The sequence below is a fragment of the Theobroma umbraticum genome, unplaced genomic scaffold (assembly GCF_002168275.2).
Source record: "Theobroma umbraticum cultivar Fairchild unplaced genomic scaffold, ASM216827v3 scaffold_20.0, whole genome shotgun sequence".
Classification (NCBI taxonomy): Eukaryota; Viridiplantae; Streptophyta; class Magnoliopsida; order Malvales; family Malvaceae; genus Theobroma; species Theobroma umbraticum.
Window position 1 is genome coordinate 5,075,849 of NW_018397266.1, and position 18,168 is coordinate 5,094,016.

Genomic DNA, 18,168 nt, shown 5'->3' on the forward strand with positions numbered 1-18,168 from the left:
GTTTTCTCACTGGTGGAACTGGTTTGGTCCTTTAAGAGAAATTCTTCCACCAAAGATTGAAGAAATTTATGAAAAATTCTCAAAATGTTTTAAACCTGAAGAAGACCAGGCAAGTTTGCACACATCAATACACTTTTTCTCAAAATTAACTATCTCATGGATAACCTCCTGGGATTATGCTTATAATAATGATGTCCATACTGGTGCTCCTATGGTCATCAGAATCTTCAAAACCAAATGATGGTATAAATTTGATGAAAGAAAGTACAATCCACAATACTTAGTTTCATGGTTCCAAAGGAATCCAACTCTTTGCAAAGGAATAGAGACCTCCCAGGAGAATTCTAGGTTTCTACAAGCTAAATCCAATGCCAGTGCCAGATTAGCTCAGGCCAAATCCAAGTCAGAATATAAGAAGATCATGACAGAAATGTTAAGTTCTCTTGGTTCTGATGAAGAAGAAGAAAATGAGGATGAGGACTCAGCTTCATCTAGGGCAACTACCAGACTATCCCAAGATGAGGACTATATTCCCCCAAGAAGACAAAGAAAATAGAAAAGAGAGTTAATTGATCAACAGCAAAAGCATAAAGCATACAGTATCGGTCAGCCGACAAAAGCAGCAAAGGCAAAAGCAGCCCTCAAAAGCAGCAAAAGCTTGCAGCCCTCAAAAGCAGCAAAAGCAAACAGTACTGGTCATCACACCGACAAATGAAATGCAAATGTAAAAGAAAAATGAAATGCAAATGTGAAAAATGAAATGCAAATGTAAAGGGATCGTCTATATAAATCCCTTCGAGCCTATTAGGAAAGGGGGAGGTTTTTCAGGATAGGAGTTGATTCTTAGAAGATTGTTTTTTCTCTGGAAAACTCTTGTATTCCAACATCAAAATAAATTTTCAAATATCAATATCCAAATTAAATCATTTTCAATTGTTTTGATTTCAAACAATTGTTCTGATTTCAAATCTATCTCTACATTTTATATTTTCATATTGAGCACTCCGGACTCGATTCCTGGACACATTATATATATATATATATATATATATATATATATATGCTTAAGCATTTATAAAAGTATGTGGCGTTAGTCATATATATAAACTCTAGTATCAAAGACTGTAAGAGCTTTTCTCTTGAATACTTATGTACACGCCATTATCTTGTAAAGTCAAGAAAATATATACTCTATAATAATGATTTTAATATATATGGTTATACAAATAATATTTTTATTGATACTGCTTTTGTCTGGAATTATGCTAACAGCTTTATTCGTGTGATATACATATTTAGGTGATTTTTATGATATTGACTAATATTTTTTGTACCTTGTTGAATTATAATAAAATACGAAGATTATTAGCGAGAAGTTTTCATGTGAATTATTGATTTTCCTAAACAAGTTTGAGGCCAAACTCCTATCTCTTTTTTAACTGAGCATTTTAATTTAATTTCCCTTTTTTTACCGAGCAGTTTGATACAGCTCCCCTTTTTTCTTACCTATTTTATTTTGCACCTCTTTTTGTTTTTGTCCCACTTCTTCTCCCTTAGCAAAGCTGACGGTGCAATCTTGTTGCCCTTGCGTCATCAACAACGCCAATAAGGTGGATGGCAGGAGGAGAGAAGTGTAATTTGGGGAAAATGTTATGGCTAAAATCATTTTTAAAAATTTTAAAAAAAATTATTCCAAGCCAAGTGGCCAAAATTTAAAAGTGACCTCAGAAAGGACCATTGTTTTTTTAGAACCACAGAAGGCGAAAAAAAAAAATTCCACGTTTCCAAATCAAAATAATTTTCAAGATAATTATCTAACGCATTGGTTGTGGATTAAATTCTCCACCCTTTGATGTCTATATATATAATAATCCTTTTCATCAGTTCAGTTCAGAATTAAAAGAATTGAACCAACTAAAAAAACGACATAAAACGACACCAAACTTTTTGGTCCTTTCCCTCCTTGGGTTTTAGTGCATGGAGCTTACATCTATCTCACCATACACGCGGTAGTTTGCAGTGAGACTGGACCATTTCTCTGCATACAATCATAAAACCAACCTTTTTGAGCCTAAGCTTTGTTTGCAATATGGATTCTCCTATTGCCTGTCTATATTCATTGAGCATTTACGATTAAGGCACACATTAAAGGACCCTTCGATCAGTCCATGATCCTGCCTTTTTCTTCTTTTCTCACACGCAGCCCTTTTTTTCATTGACTTCATGGCTCAACACAAGTGTTATGTGTGGGTGCAAACTATAAACCTCACATAATCAAGCTGCATATGATTCGTCTATTATCCTATAAACACCTTACCTACACTTAACAATGATACATAATTCTCAAAGATTAGCGTAAGTATCAGGAAAGCGAATTAATTGCATAAGGCTAAAGCACAATATCCTCAATCTGGGGAACTAAAAACATCCTCACCTTCTTCATGTTCCTCAAAATATGGGCCCTGGCGACAGTCATCTTCAAATAGAAGTGCAGCCCCTTTGCATTTCTCTGGTTTTTGATCGTTTGTCTCTATGACTGAGATTATCTTTTTCTCGATACAATCTTCAATGGCTTCCCGTACAATCTCGTGAGACTGCATTCCAAGAAGTGAGATGCATTCGCTTTGGAAGTCTGAGTCACTAGATGACAAGATGAGACCAGCAATTGTGCTTGCAAGGTCTGGGGCATAACTGCAAATCTGGGTTCCATGGCAACAAGTTATGTATGTGATAAATTACTTTATCAAATTTTCACAAAATTTAAATTAATCATGAATACCATGCATGCCAGATAACCATTATTTGGAGCAAATAAATTTTAAAAAATATGAAAAACTAGAAAATAACCATATTTATTAGGAAGATACAGATATTCTTGTCATTGTAAGTTCCTAGTTCACACAGGTGATTAAGTTGAAGCTTTGTTCATAGAAAACTTATCTAAAATAATAATAATGTCCATTCAAGACAAAGCCCATTTCGCTTTCCGTTTCCCCTCTAAATGGACTCCCGGGGAAAATGTATCTTATAAAAACAGCATAATATAAGCAGTTTAAGGGATTACTGCTGAATCAATGCCTAATTTATAAACAGAAAGCAAACATTAGAGAGAGACAGATTGAGGTGAGAGAGAGAAATCCTAACATCAAATTTTAGAAGAAAAGGAAACCCAGAGAGAATGCTCAAAAGGCAATGACCTACTGATGAACAAGCACTTAGAACTTTAGCAGCTTTTATATAGGTTCATATTTATTACACAATGTACATGATTAATTCAAAATAATGTTTTGTAGATGGAGTTTGATAACGTTAATAACAACCAATCACTCAACCATAAAGGTAAAGGTTAAATTTCAAAAGACAAAGGCTTTATGAGAATCAACTCCTCTTTAGGAGTAGATAGGGGAACAACTTGGTCATAAGGTTTTAGGAATAGAGAGCCAAACACCAAGTTAATCCGAGCATTGAGCTACATTTGTTCAATAAACTAAACTGTTTCCAATAGTTGCAAGTAAGCATATATTTCTAGCAATGCTTTATTCCAAGAGGATCACATTACCTACCTTCACAGCATGTGCACTTAGAAGAAACCCTGTATGTTTCTCCTTCAAATCATCTAAAGCAAGTTTGACTGCCTTTTTAATAAGATGTCTATCAGGTTGCGTTTTATACTTTCCTGGCAATGTCATGACCTTGGCAACCAGTCAAGGAATATATCTAGCATTTTCAGAGACAAGAAAAAGCCACAAAAGCAGAGCATCTAGGGGTAAAGGTCATGATCAATGAAGAAATTGAATCATTTAATATGATGTTGGATATTGGATATTGCTTATGATAGCAGTGGAGGGCCATATCAATATGAAGATAAGGGGGTAAACTCTCCCACTCTATCAATGCATGGTCACCTTGATCCACAACACTCCCCAAAGTTAACCCATAATTTCTCCAGTCAATGGTAGTCAATGCTTTGAGGGATGCTTGGGATACTGAACATGGTGAGAAGTCTTTAAAATGCAGAACCTGGAGATAGATATAGTCCATTAAATCAACTTAATTATAAAATATTCAAAGAAAAAAAATGAAAATCCCCAACAACAAAGTTAATGCAAATGAACAGAGCAAAAAGCTCTTCTTTTGAAGTGTTTAGGTGTGCTAGTCAGAGTTGAACTTCAGATGCAAACCTCTGTTTTATTGCTGCATGACCTGAAGCAAGGAGTGGTTAACTCAGAAACTTCACTAATTACAATCACTGCTTCCATCAGTAGTTCGGAATTCCTATGGCTTTCCAGGCTGCAAGCTACTCCAGTGCCGATCTTAAGTTGCTCCCTAGTAGGAAAGGAAATATACTTGTTAAGGGGATTGAAGATATGTAGCCTTAGGTTACAAACTCCTGGAAATATAACTACATAACTGAGCAGCAAATCATACAAATTTCCCTAAAGAAATCCACATTGAAATCACAAAATAGAAAATTAGACTGCAAAAGGCAAACGCATTCTTAACCACCAAATAAGGAACATAATATAAGTACAAAAACCAAGCTCAAATACAATTCACTCGCTCCATTTTTAAGTGGTCATGTTAAAAGAACTAACCAAGTTCCTCCAAAACTCTAGTGGAATAGATCAAGATGCACGCATGCATAAATCCATGGCAGTATATATAGAGAAATTTAAACAATTGGCAGAAATATTAGGTGGAAGTATGAATATCAAGCAAAATTTGTAAATCAGTCGAAGGCCCATCCTCTTCCCTTGAAACATTTGGCAATCCAATAAATAGTGCAACAAAAGAGAAAGGGACCCTGATGCACCACCCCTGTAATAATTAATGGCCATGTCTTAATAGTGACAACTACCACAAGCAAGTGATTCAGGGGCCAAAACTTATGGGCATTAAAAATTGTAAGAAGAATTGGAAGTTTGGAACAGAAATATGAAAGGCAACTGGTAGTAACAAATATAACCTCGAATTTTGGGTGAAAAGTAAATATGCACACCTCAAGTCGTTTGACTGAATCAAGACATTCCCTTTATGTGTTGGGTCAGCAGTGAGCAGTCAACTACTATAAAGTAATTTTAAAACACTAGTTGGATCAAAGCACACCAAAATTTTTTCCAGCTCAAAATCAATGGATATAGAGTCACTTCAAAACAGAAAACAAAATGAATTCAGCTTGAATTTACCTACTACAGAAGCAAGAGTCACATTTAATGTTTAAGCTATTTCCATGCTTTAATACATATTCTTCAAGGCCTGACTTTAGTCGTTCAACATTTGAGGTTGAAAAGTGCAAAGAACTGCATTCATTTGTTAAAAAGACATTTTCACATTGCAATCCAAGAACATCCCCTCGTTCAATCACTAGCTCAGCAGCAACATTCTGGTCAAAAATCCAAATCTAGTCAATTCCTTAGTAGGAAGTTTTCATAATGGTAGAGCAGATGTCTCAGTTTCTCCATTTTTCCATATGAATTTAAGTTCCACTTGTAAATAGTAAATGATTTCCAAAAAGCTATTAATTGAAACTAAAATTTCATCACAAGATCAGAGACAAAAGAAAAGAGTATTCTAATAATGTCAAGGGCCCATTTTTGGTCCCATTTATAACAGAATAACTAAAGAAAATTCATTGCTAGCCTCATCACCATAAGGTCCTATGATATCTCAGAAACTTCAAAGATTTTCAGATTACTTAAGAAATCGGTGCTTGAGCATTTTAGAAAATTTCCTTTCCATCCAGTCAGTTTTCCATGGGTCACCCAAACTGGAAAAAGTTACTTTCCTCAGCTACTTTAAAAAAGTTTCCTTGAAATACAAAATTTTGACCATACCATTCATTTTACAGATTATAAGGCATCGAAGTAGTAGTTGAACTTACCGGGATCTTTAGAATAAGCATCTGCAAAACCAAGAGAGATTTGGACTTGGTAAATGGAAAGGAGAGAGAAGGCAGCAGAAATTAAAATCCACACAGGTAAAAAAATGAAAAATGCACAGCAGTTTCCATGTATCATGAGAAGACACATCTGTGGGAAACTTCTAAGGTCCACTGTAGAAGATTGATGAATGACGGTCTCTTACAAAACCTTTCCAATATGGGCCCTTTTTAAATCAAGAACCTGATGAATTGAATCTTAAGTTCTTCAACTTTCTGTTTGCATATTAGCATATGATTGCCAACAGCGATTTATTGCCTCTATCAGCTTATGTGAAATTTCTCAAGCGTTGTCAAAGAGGCTCTTGAAATAATACCTTAGCAAAATAATATTACAGTCACAAAGGTGACATTCTAACATCACCATAGTTGCTTGATTTGATTTATCCACAAAGTTATGGCTTTGTCTAATGATTCTTTATCAAGCTGATTTAAGTAATTAGGCTCATTGTCCAGAGACAGCAGTGAAACAAACATAGAGTCTTGGATTTCTAAATTCATATTAGGATCAGCCATAATTTTTGGAGGATTTCTGCCTATTCTAAAGTTGCACTAAACAGCCAAAACCAAATAACAGAAAGAAAAAAGGAGAAAAATGTGTCCACGAAAATCTATTTGCATATTGTGATCCAAAAATAAAGTCAGTCAAAAAATACAAACAAACCTTTTGAAAGAAGTGATTGATCTCTGCCAGCAAGACATCAACGGTGTCAGAAATGGACAGACATACTTCAGTGCCACTGAAAATAAACAGATGAAATAATAAAGTTCTATAAAATCTAAAACCAGACAAAAGTTTCAGTAAAGTGCATGCCTGAATTTTGCACCATTCTTAGGATTTGAAGGCAGCCTAGTGAGCCTTCTGGCAGAGACACTTTCTCTAAGATTTAAGTGATAATGATATATCTCATTATCACTAATGCCTGCAACTTCCAGACACAGAATTGATGGCAAGAAATTGAAAGAAAAGGAAAAAAACATATGCCTCTTATCTTGATAGCTTAAAATTTTCAACTCAGGCACTAGAATAAGTTGTTCATCCATTTGAATGAATCAAATTTTCAGATCCCTAAATACGTATTACAAAGCATTGTAAACTTGAAGCAGAAACACAACCCTACAGCAGTAATCTCCTTATGTACCAAGGCATAGCCTAGTGGTAACCACGCCAGTCCTCATGAAAGGAGGTCCAGGGTTCTAACTCCCTATTCCCCTAATATAACCTTAAAAAAAGGAGCGGAGAAGTTGGGAGTCAAAATTTAAGTCGTTTAACCATGTACATTTCATTAGGTCCATTAAATGCAAGGAAAAAAACCCCGAGGCATGAAAAACTTACAGGTAGTTATGACAGAGAGCAACCCATCTGCGCCACGATAAAGACAAATAATCATCAAATTTATATATGTTTCCGGATCTTTACGTCTAGAATCAAATGAGCATGCCCTGGTCATCCTCTGCTTACCCCACTTTTCGGTTCCAATACCTTCTCTAGTGTATTTCAGGTCCTGGAACTCCTCCAAGCAACTACCGATGCCCGTATCTGATACTGCTCATTGAAACACAAATAAATAAATTAATAAATATATAATATATAAAATATCTCTACCATTTTAACTAAAATTCTGCTAACAACATTACATTTACGGATTTGCCTTGCATACACCTTCCTATCTTTTTTAAAATCTTATTTCAAGTGCTTTTGATGAACACATTGGAATCAAAAACAGCCAAACTATACCGTTTCGACTTCTAAATGGCATGTTCTCAAATTTTCAATGCATTTATTCAAGGCAGATTATTTTGAATTTTTGTGCATATTACGTCCTAAAAAACGAAGCAAATAAAGCGGAATAAAATAAGGCAAAAATCAAAGGAAGTATTCACTTGAAACTTGAATCATAGGAGTAGTCGGAGAGCTCTTGAGAACGACTGATAATCTGCAAAGATCTTCGGATAAACGACATCTTTGAAATGCGGAAGAAATTAACTGCCAAAATACAAAAATGAAAGCGAAAAAGAAAATCAAAATTAGTACGGAATTAGGGTGGATAACAGAAGATTACTAACAATGAAAGATCGATAAACCAAATCTGGAACCAAAATGTGAATATTCCAATTTGCAACTGACATGAATGCAAAGCTTCTGAAACGAAGAAACATTCATTTCGGAAACACACAAACGCACACTCCCGCGCACTCGCGAGCTCAAATTCGCGTAGTGTTTGTTTTATAGGTCACTTCCAGAAATCGATTTCGAATTTACAAAAGAAATTTAAAAAGCTGGGCCAAAAGAGAGTTTTGGGTTGTCTCGCCGCTTGGGCCCAATCATTAATTTAAATTCTGTTTTATTTTTGAGCTTGTTATTAGTTTTTTATTTTGTAAAACTTTTCTCCATGGTTCAAAGTGTCTGTCATGTCATGTACATTTATTGAAAACAACTGAATGCTAGTCCAAAGCAAAATTGAAAAGATTTTCTTGGTGGTGAATGAGACTTAGCATTCTTTCGTTTTATGTAGGCTGCACTTTTGACTTTCAAGTCTGGGTTGAAATTTTTGACCAACAATTCGCAATCAATTCTAACCTTTTCTCTTCAAATAAATATATCTATGCTTATATATAAAAATGGTCTGTAAACAGTCACCTATCCAGGGATATAGAAGTCATTGTCTCACTTCGGTTTGTTCTTCATTTTGCCTCCATCTTTTTCTACTTCTATTTTGCTAATAAAAGATAATATTGTTATGTAATATTTTGGTTCCTCTTTTCAAATATATATATATATATATATATATATATATATATATATAAGAAGAGGAAGGAAGAAAGAAAGACAAGATGTGGTTGATGCGTTCGTGGGTAGAGACTAGTAACATCAAAAAGGCTTTCTGTCTTCAGAAACATCAATATTAATTAGTGGCTAAATAGAACTTTAGTTAAGGTATTATTTCTTTTTTAATTTGGTGAAAAAATAAATTAAATACAATATTATTACTAAAAAATAATAATTTAATTAATTTTAATAAATACCTATAATCACTCAATAACCCAATTATTTTTCATTCTAGCACATAGATATTAATGATTATTGGCAATCAAGGAAAGTAGGAGCCTACTTTCCAGACAAATGGTTCCCTGTTGCGCCGAACCTCGTGCCCGAGATTCAAAAGCCAGAATTGTCTTGACTTGTCGTGTATAAAGATGCATTAATCATGTACTTAATAAGTTTAATTATAATCATTTTAATCAAAATGCTTCGCTTATTTGTTAAAATAATAAAGAAATGTGTCTCATTGTATTTTTTCAATGCATTTTGCATGCATGTTCTTAATTTCCTTGTCCAAGGAAAAAACAGCATTTTCCATTTTCAAAGCATTTTGCATGTACGTTTTTAATTTCTTTTTCCAAGGAAAAAACAACTTTGTGCATTTTCAACGCATTTTGCACGCATATTTTGTTTTTTCCAAGGAAAAAAGAAACAAAAAAGCATTTTTCTTTGTCAAGTGTTAGAATTATGTACAATAACCATGAATAATTTATAATTAAGTTTCATTTAATTGATAAATACTTTTATTACTTTTTTTTAAATTACTACAGAACAAAAGAAAAAATAAAAAGTAAATAACGTATTAAAAATGCACACGTAATTAAGATGTAAACCTAATTAGTCTCCTTTTTAATTGTCTTAGTTTACATAGAGAATAGATGGTCATGGGCGGAACGGATTGTCCAGGTCTACTTGACACATTGAAAAACTAAGGTGGCGTCTGAACTTGATTAACCCATTTACATTATATTTATCATGAAAATATTAAAGAATATTTTTAAGATTTAAACCTAAATAAAACATATTATTTATTAATAAGATACTCTCATACCAAGTTAGGTCGAGCTTGGGCCTAAAACTTCTGTCTCGAGTTTGGATGAGTACCAAAGCCTATGGACAATTCTAATATAGAAGTAGAATCATGTATTTTTTTTATTTAAAAAAAATTACTTATATTATTTGTACTATTTCAAAAATATTATTTATTTATTTTATATCGAAACTCCTTCTTTTGCTTTTATTATTAAAAAAGACACAAAAATTTAAAAAAAAACCACTACAATAAAACCTAATTAAGTAATCAAAATATTAGTTAACTAATTACGAACAATGTTATACATGAAAATATTATTTTCAAAAACAACAAAAAAAAACATTTTTGCTTCCAAACAATTTAAGAAATTTTATATTCTTTTTGTTTTCTATGTTTTTAATAAATAAACATAATGCTAAATGTGTTCTCTGTTGTTATTTTCAAAAAAACAAAAGAGAAATTGAAGTAAAAACCAAAAAAACAAAGAAGACCAAACCATTCCAAGCTGCTGCCTCAGCATTTGGCAGGTCATGAGATAAAGTCAATGATGAATGTTGCTTGTGTAGTGTGTTCACACATGCTAGTCAAATCTAAGTTGCTAACAAAGCCAGCGTCAGTTGAAGCTATCAAAGTTAGTCAATACTTAACAAATTGCATGAAAATCAGTTTCAAAGGGATAAACCAACTTCCCCGAAGGGTCATTCTACTTCTACTCTTGTTATAATGCTATATATATATTTACGGGTGAATCATGAGGATGTATACAATTTTTTTAAAACAAAATAAAAAGGCAATCTCGACAGTGGACCCAAATTATTTTTTCTTGTTTCTCATTCAGGATCGGTAACAAATTTTCATAAGTGTCATAATTTTATAATAATATTCTCTTATTTTCCACAACCTTATTAATTCTCAATTATTTATTTTATTTTTATTAAAAATATTTTAAAATACTTAAAATAACTAATAAATAATATTTTTTTTACTTTGCTAATTATGTGTCTAATAAATCTCAATTTGTTATCACTTTTCAATTCTCACAATATTATTAATTCTCAACTATTTCTTATTAATAGTCATAGTTGTTAAATCGAGATACGTATTGCGTATCGAAATTTTTTTTTTTAGTATTGAATATCGTATCATATCATACAATACGATAAAAAATTTTAAAATTAATTATAAATAATATTTATATATGTAAAATAAAGAAAAAATTAAAAAATATTATATTTTTTAATAGAGTTGAAGATTATGATGTGTAAACTAAAAAGATTATTTTTTTAATTTAAACTCCCAACACATTCCTTAATAATAAAGATTTTCAAATAAAATATACAAATTTTCACATTCATTTATTAATTAAAAATTAAAAAACATTTTTCATGTTGAAATTAAAAGGGAATTCGATTTTTTTAGTAATTTTTTGTTTAAAATCTAAATATTAAAACTCATAAAATATAATTTTTCATGTTTCATCTCAAAAAAATAAAAAAAAATTAAATAATTTATTAGAATTAAGTGTATAAAAGTGTATCGACTGTATTATATGATACCTCCCATATCGTAAGATACATATCGTATATCATGCGGTATATTTTCGATACTTAATCAAAAGTGATACAACTATAAATACATATTGTTTTCTACTAGTATTGTATTATATCGTACGATACATATCACGTATCGAATAATAATGATAATTATGGTAACATTTTTTCCTATATATAAAATAATTTTTTTTCAATTTATAATATCCACTTATGATTTCGTCTTTCCTCATTTGCTCTTTGTTTCTTAACTTCAATTTCTTCTAAAAAATACACAAAAATTTTGTTATGTGAGTATCTTTATAAAACCATGACTTTCATTTGTTGTTTACAATAAGCATTTAATAATAATAATAAAAATTCTCATTTGAATATTTAGTTTTAGGCTTTTAAAGTTATTAAGTTGCCTTTGTTCTCATTCGATCTACTTACCTATGCATGCCAAAACTACAAGAAAACATCATAAGTGTGTGATCGAATCACACACACAACGAACTAAATAAATAAAATCAAATCAAAATTTCTTATGTCGTATCCCATGGATCTCTTTGGTGTTGTAACACAATCAAAACAAATGTAGTATTCTGAAAGATAATATTACCTAGCCAAACGATGTCATGATCATGATGGTAATCCCTTTTTCTTCTTTGAACCCACAATATATCATAAAAAAAGAAGAGATCTCAAGCCACTCAATTACTTGATCTCCAATGGTTGCAAACATAGTTGCCATAGATCCTTCTCAAAAAGAAGTCTCTCAACCATGTCAATAAGCTAGCAATGTGGGCAACCAATTGTCTTTTTCATTCATTATCTCTTTTGCTTTAAGTTGAGTCAAAGGAAAAGAGCGTTTTTCCAAATTTTTCTCTCAAAGGGAGACTAGAGTGAATTAGGTTTAATGTGTGTTCAACTTTCGTGAATAATGACTGAAAAGTGAGTTTTATACCTAGGTTAAAACCAGCCTTGGTTTTTATTAAAAGCCTCAATATTATAACTATTTATAATATTGATCTCGTACTTAATTAAACTAATTTTAATTAAGTCTTACTTAGTGTGTGATTGAAGTTCAACTTAAATCATCACACTCCCAATTTAATTCTTAGTGTAACTTATTATGTGTGACCCATTAGGTTTCTAATATGTTTGCAATAATATTCAATTATAATTTAAGTGACCTTAATATCACAAATTGAATACTATAAACCATGAGCTGTATCTAGCAACACATCATTACTACCCAATTGTTAGAAGAGTCAAAGGGTTCTTTGACAACTTTTCAGTATATAATTCATCTATGTAATTCATTGTTTTGTCATGTATATCCCAAAAGGAATGAGAGCATGGCATTGTGTTTGCTCTTATATCCTTTTACGTTAGTTTTTTTAAGCTTCACCACTGGTTCTATTTGAGACTCAAGAAACTTCTTTCCTAATCTCTAAGCCATCTTGGCCAAGGATTTCATTTGGCTAATGTGAACAAAGAACAAGCAAAATATGTCTCCTAAATCACTGGAAGTGATGATTCTTATTTTGACCACTCATTTGTCTTTATGTACTTCATGTTATACCCAACGTTCATCCTTTTTAAACATCTTTGATTAGGACCCAAAGAAATGAAGTCAAAGTATAATATTCCACACATAAGACAATCTGATATCTTAAATCTATAGAGTATTTACTCGATTGACACACGATAAGTATTCCACAGACATTAGAGTGAGTTACCAAATGGGCTTCTCATGGCGAGTGATGTTTAGTGAATTTGCACCCTATGCAAACACCCACATGTTAGCTCCAAGCATCTCTATTCTTTAACTTATGAGATCAGTTACTCACTTCACAAGTAAAAAGCATAACATTTACTAGCTTTTAAGCATTATTAATATCTTATCTTGATAATACAATGGCTAAGAACTATTTTGGAATAGTTCTTTGATGCACAAGGATCTCACAATTAAAACTCGCTTATAGTTCTTTTGTAAGGCACATTTATTCTTAGGGCTTTATCTTCATAAGTTAAAGTAACTAATTACAAGGCAACTTATAAATAAAAAAATACCTCTTGCTGCATGACAAAATGTCATAATATATTAATTGACAATGAATACCTTTTACAATCTATGTGATTGACTTTTGAGCTCATTCTAACAAAAACTTGAATAAAAATCTTAGATCGAATGGAGTTATACGTGATAAAAAAAAGTAGCTATTATAGTAAAAAAAAGCACAATAAGATAGCAAATTGGTCACTTTAATTTCATTAATTAAAATATTTGAAAAATAATAAAGAGATTTATTTTTATTATGTAACTTAACACCATAACTCTTGGCATGTATCGAAACTAAAGTTAGTTTTATCACATAAATAGGTTTGTTGTTGGTATAAATGGGGTTTAGATGGAATTCAAGGAATTGACAAAATTGACTTCAAGATAAGCCTTTCAATAAACGCTATCTTTAAGACTTATTTCGTCCCCACCACTTAGCATGCAAAAAGAAATAACGCGAATAGCCTTGGAGATACAATAAAGTCAACGTCTAACTTCATATTGCACTTTATGAGAATAGATCGCTAGATACATTTAAGGGTTTATAAAGTTGTTCGACCTCAAAGCTTACTTTTTGTAGCAAGTAGATTATAAGAAATTTGTACACTTTTGTAGTTGATGAAAACTTAAGTGTTTATATTAATTTTTAAAACACAACACTTCTCTTGCTCTTGATTTTTCTACTCTTGTTTTGTTTTTGTTTTGATGTATCAAAATGGTTCACAATAGTATTTTATATAGGCTTCCAAGTGTCTATTCTTCAACGATATAACCCTTTTATCAAGACAACTCTTTGTTTTAAATATTCCTTTTGCATTTTGTAAAACACAACTCTTGGATAAAGGTATTGTTTTAATAATCACCTTATAAAAGGATAACCATGCATTCCATAAGATATAGTCTTTGAGCTACAATATGAAAAGATCACTTTTTATTTCTAAACGTTTGAGCTATAGTGTTTTTCCAATTATATCATAACTTTTAAATTTAGAGGTATTTTTCTAATATGTCATTTTACCAACAAACATAAACATTTACATGAAAAACCTACTTATAATCCAATAGTCACACTACGTTACTTTGTGTGACATAACCTTTGAGCTAAAATAGCTTTCCATTATGTGAGGCAACGTTTTATTTTGAAAATACACCAACAATCTCCCACCATTTTCAAAGTTTTCAAATGCCAACAACTTTGGAAATCTTTTGTAAAAATGAAAGTATCTCATAGGAACCTTCACTTCACTTAGTAAGTGTGGTTGGTTCTAGTCTAAATTGAGTGCTTGACCAAGCATTGAACCATCAATTTTTCATTTGACTAGTCGGGCCACTTAACACACACAAGCTTCATTGCTCACTTTGTTTCTAGTTTTGCCAACATGTTTTATGGCCTTGTGTTTTACATCCATTCATGAATGTTGTAAGAGTCGAGCCTTCAACTTTTAGAAGTAGCCACACTTCCATTCACTTAGGTGCCCCTATCAGAAGTACCCCGTAATTATAATACTTTTACATATACATATTATGGGTCTATTAAGAACTTTTGTTCAACTTTACTTTACATATTGTGAAAACCAAGCATTATAATCCTGGGGATGGAAAATATAAATTAGTGCTTACAATCATCCATGTCGTATAATGGTCAATACCTAAGACTGACAAGTCAGCCACAAGTGTCAAGAGGAGCTCCCATCATTGGAGATTTAGTTAACAAGCTTGAGACCCTTCCCTCTTAAGGTCTTTATCACTAAGTTTTTTTTTCATATTTTTGGTAAACGGATCCACTAAATTGTCACAAGACCTCACAGAACTGATAGTGATTATACCATCAATAATTTTTTATCTTACAATACTATGTCAAAATCCAATATATCAACTTTTCTTATTGTATGCTTGATTATATGACTTTGATGCCATTGCTTCATTGTCACAATGTATCAAGATTAGTGCCATTGGTTTAAGCCATAACAAAATTTCATAGAGTCAATCCTTCAGCCGTTTCACTTTTTGAGTGGCAAATGCTAAAGTATAAATTCAATCGCCATGGTGGAGTCCATTTAACAAAATTATTTTTACAACACCAAGAGATAGCACTCCCACTAATTGTAAAATTCCAACCAGTAGTAGAAGTAAGATTTGTTCTATCTGAGTTCCAACTAGCATTTGTGTATCCTTCTAAAATTAAAGGAAAACTTGAATAACAAATGCCATAAGTCATTGTATTTTTAAGTACTTTAGAACTCTATGAATTCCATACTAATGTTCTTTTCTTAGATTAATTGTAAATCGACTTAGCATCCCAACCACAAAAGCAATGTTTGACCTTGTACATGTTATAGCATATATTCGACATCTAATCACCTTTGCATATTCATTTTATGCTATTGACTTGTCTTTGTTGGGTATTAGCCTTAGATAACAATCATAAGGTGTAGACATTAGCGTACAATTTAGCTTACTATATTTCATTACAATTTTTTCAGTGTAATGAGATTGTGATAATGTTAGTCTGTTATTCTCTCTCATTGTTCTTATACCAATAATAACATCCGTCACATCTATATTTGTCATGTCAAAATTCTTTGACAAGAACCTTTTCATGTCCTCCATTTGTTCCAAATCAGTACCAAAGATTAACATGTCATCAATATATAAACAAATGATAACACCTCTGCCATTATAGAACTTACTATGGACATATTTTTTAGATTGATTGATCTTGTAGCTATTAACTAGCATAACTTCATTAAACTTTTGATGCCATTGTTTAAGCGCTTGTTAATCTATACAAGGACTTTACAAACTTACATATTTTCCTTTCTTGACCAAGAAAGACAAACCCTTCCAGTTGTTCTATATACCCCTTTTCATTTAATTCACCATATAGGAATGTTATTTTAATATCCATTTGGTGAATTACAATCTTATATATAGATGCAAATGCAATCAACACTCTAATTTTAACAATTCTTGCTATCGGTGCATATGTATCAAAATAATCAATACCTTCTTTTTATTTAAAGCTCTTGACCACTAGCCTTACTTTAAATTTATCTATAGTTCCATCAACTTTCATTTTTTTTTGAAAATCCATTTATAGCCTATTGGCTTGGAACTATAGAGAAGGTCTACCAACTTTCAAGTTGTGGTTCTCATTATCGAGTCAATTTCATCTTGTATTACTTCTCTATAAAATGAAGCATCTTGAGACTTTATTGTCTCCTGATAAGTTTGAATATCACCTTCATCTTCTATATTAAAACAGTAAGGTAAATATTCATATGTTTCTTCTCTTGTATCTTTTACTAAGTATATGAGAAAATCAAATCCATATGTCTTTGCTTTTCTAATTTTTCTACTTCTTCGAAGCTTAGTAATTTCCTCATCATTTTTCAAAAGTTTATCACTTTCCGTTACTAGTTCTTTAAGTCTTGGAATTGAATTGAAGCTTGTTTCATTAAAGATAGTGTCCCTTGATTCTATGATTCTTTTAATGGAATATCAATCATTGGACTCCACCACCATGAAACAGTATGCTTTCCTATGTTCAACATATCCTATAAATATACATTTAATTCCTCTTTCACCCAATTTCCTTTTCTTTGGTTCTGAAACTTATACTATGGCTCGACATCCTCAAACTGTTAAATAATTAAAGTTGGCTTTCTTTATTTCATAGCTCATAAAGAGTAGTTTTACTCTTTTTTCTTGGGATTCTATATAGTATATGGTAAGCTGTTAATAAGGCTTCACCCCAAAATCTTTTTCCCAAACCTGAATTAGAAAGCAAAGCGTTGACCATTTTCATAAGAACTTGATTATCACATTTCGCTACGCCATTTGGTTTTGATGCGTATGGAGTAATAATCTCATGAATTATATCAGTGGACTCAAAATATTTGAGATAATAATATTCACCTCCTTTATCACTTCGTAAACATTTGATACGCAATTCACAAAGCAATTCAATTTTAGTTTTATAGATTTTACATTTCTCAATTGCTTCATTTTTAGCATGCAATAAATATAACAATATCTAGAAAAGTCATCTATAAATTTTATAAAATATTTCTTTCCACTAATAGATGGAGTACTATGCAAATCATAAACATTGGAAAGTATTAATGCAAGTAATTTGGAGTTTCTTTTTATCGTAGGAAATGAACTTGTTGTGATTTTAGTAACGATGCATGTCTTACACATATCATTATTTCCATTAATATTAGGTATCAACTTTAGTTTAGCCATATCAGGCATTCTTCTATAATGAACATGACTAATCTATTATGCCATAAATTAGACAATGTTCTTTATTATCATGAACATTAAATGAGAAATCAATATAAGTAGAACTAGTAGTATTTTTATTAATATTAAGCTTGAACATATTTTCACATAAGTATCCATTTCTTACATGTTGTCCACCTTTCATAAAGATGAACTTATCCGCTTCATTTACTAATTTGAAGCCATATTCATTCAACAAACCAGTTGACACATGATTCTTTTTAACTTTTGGTACATAACATAAATTGTTTAGTACAAGTATATTTTCAGAAGTAAACATGAGTTCCACGATGCCTTTTCCTTTCACTTGTGTAGTGGAAGAATTTCCCATTTACAACATGATTCCATCATTAACTGCTTCCAAAGTCTTGAGAAAACTCTTTTCTTTAAATACATGATTAGTTGCATTGGTGACAATCTACCATGCTCCATTATCTTGGAGAAAATTGACCTTGGAAATCATAGCCATAAACTTATTGTTTTTCATAC

General features: G+C 31.6%; 1 protein-coding gene across 1 annotated transcript in view; it reads right to left on the minus strand.

Moving 5' to 3' along the window:
* LOC110423173 (type 2 DNA topoisomerase 6 subunit B-like) overlaps positions 1–8,157 on the minus strand; it is a 14,283-nt gene extending 6,126 nt beyond the window's left edge. Inside the window, exons 1-13 of the mRNA XM_021437326.2 lie at positions 8,067–8,157; positions 7,823–7,925; positions 7,401–7,484; positions 7,275–7,301; positions 6,753–6,861; positions 6,603–6,678; positions 5,882–5,902; positions 5,187–5,383; positions 4,182–4,326; positions 3,827–4,020; positions 3,564–3,693; positions 2,435–2,699; positions 1,989–2,038 (exon numbers count right to left, since the gene is read on the minus strand). Coding sequence (XP_021293001.2) covers positions 1,989–2,038; positions 2,435–2,699; positions 3,564–3,693; positions 3,827–4,020; positions 4,182–4,326; positions 5,187–5,383; positions 5,882–5,902; positions 6,603–6,678; positions 6,753–6,861; positions 7,275–7,301; positions 7,401–7,484; positions 7,823–7,925; positions 8,067–8,102 — 1,437 coding nt within the window. The 5' untranslated portion in view covers positions 8,103–8,157. The remainder of the gene's footprint in view (positions 1–1,988; positions 2,039–2,434; positions 2,700–3,563; positions 3,694–3,826; positions 4,021–4,181; positions 4,327–5,186; positions 5,384–5,881; positions 5,903–6,602; positions 6,679–6,752; positions 6,862–7,274; positions 7,302–7,400; positions 7,485–7,822; positions 7,926–8,066) is intronic.
* Positions 8,158–18,168: the final 10,011 nt, after the last annotated feature.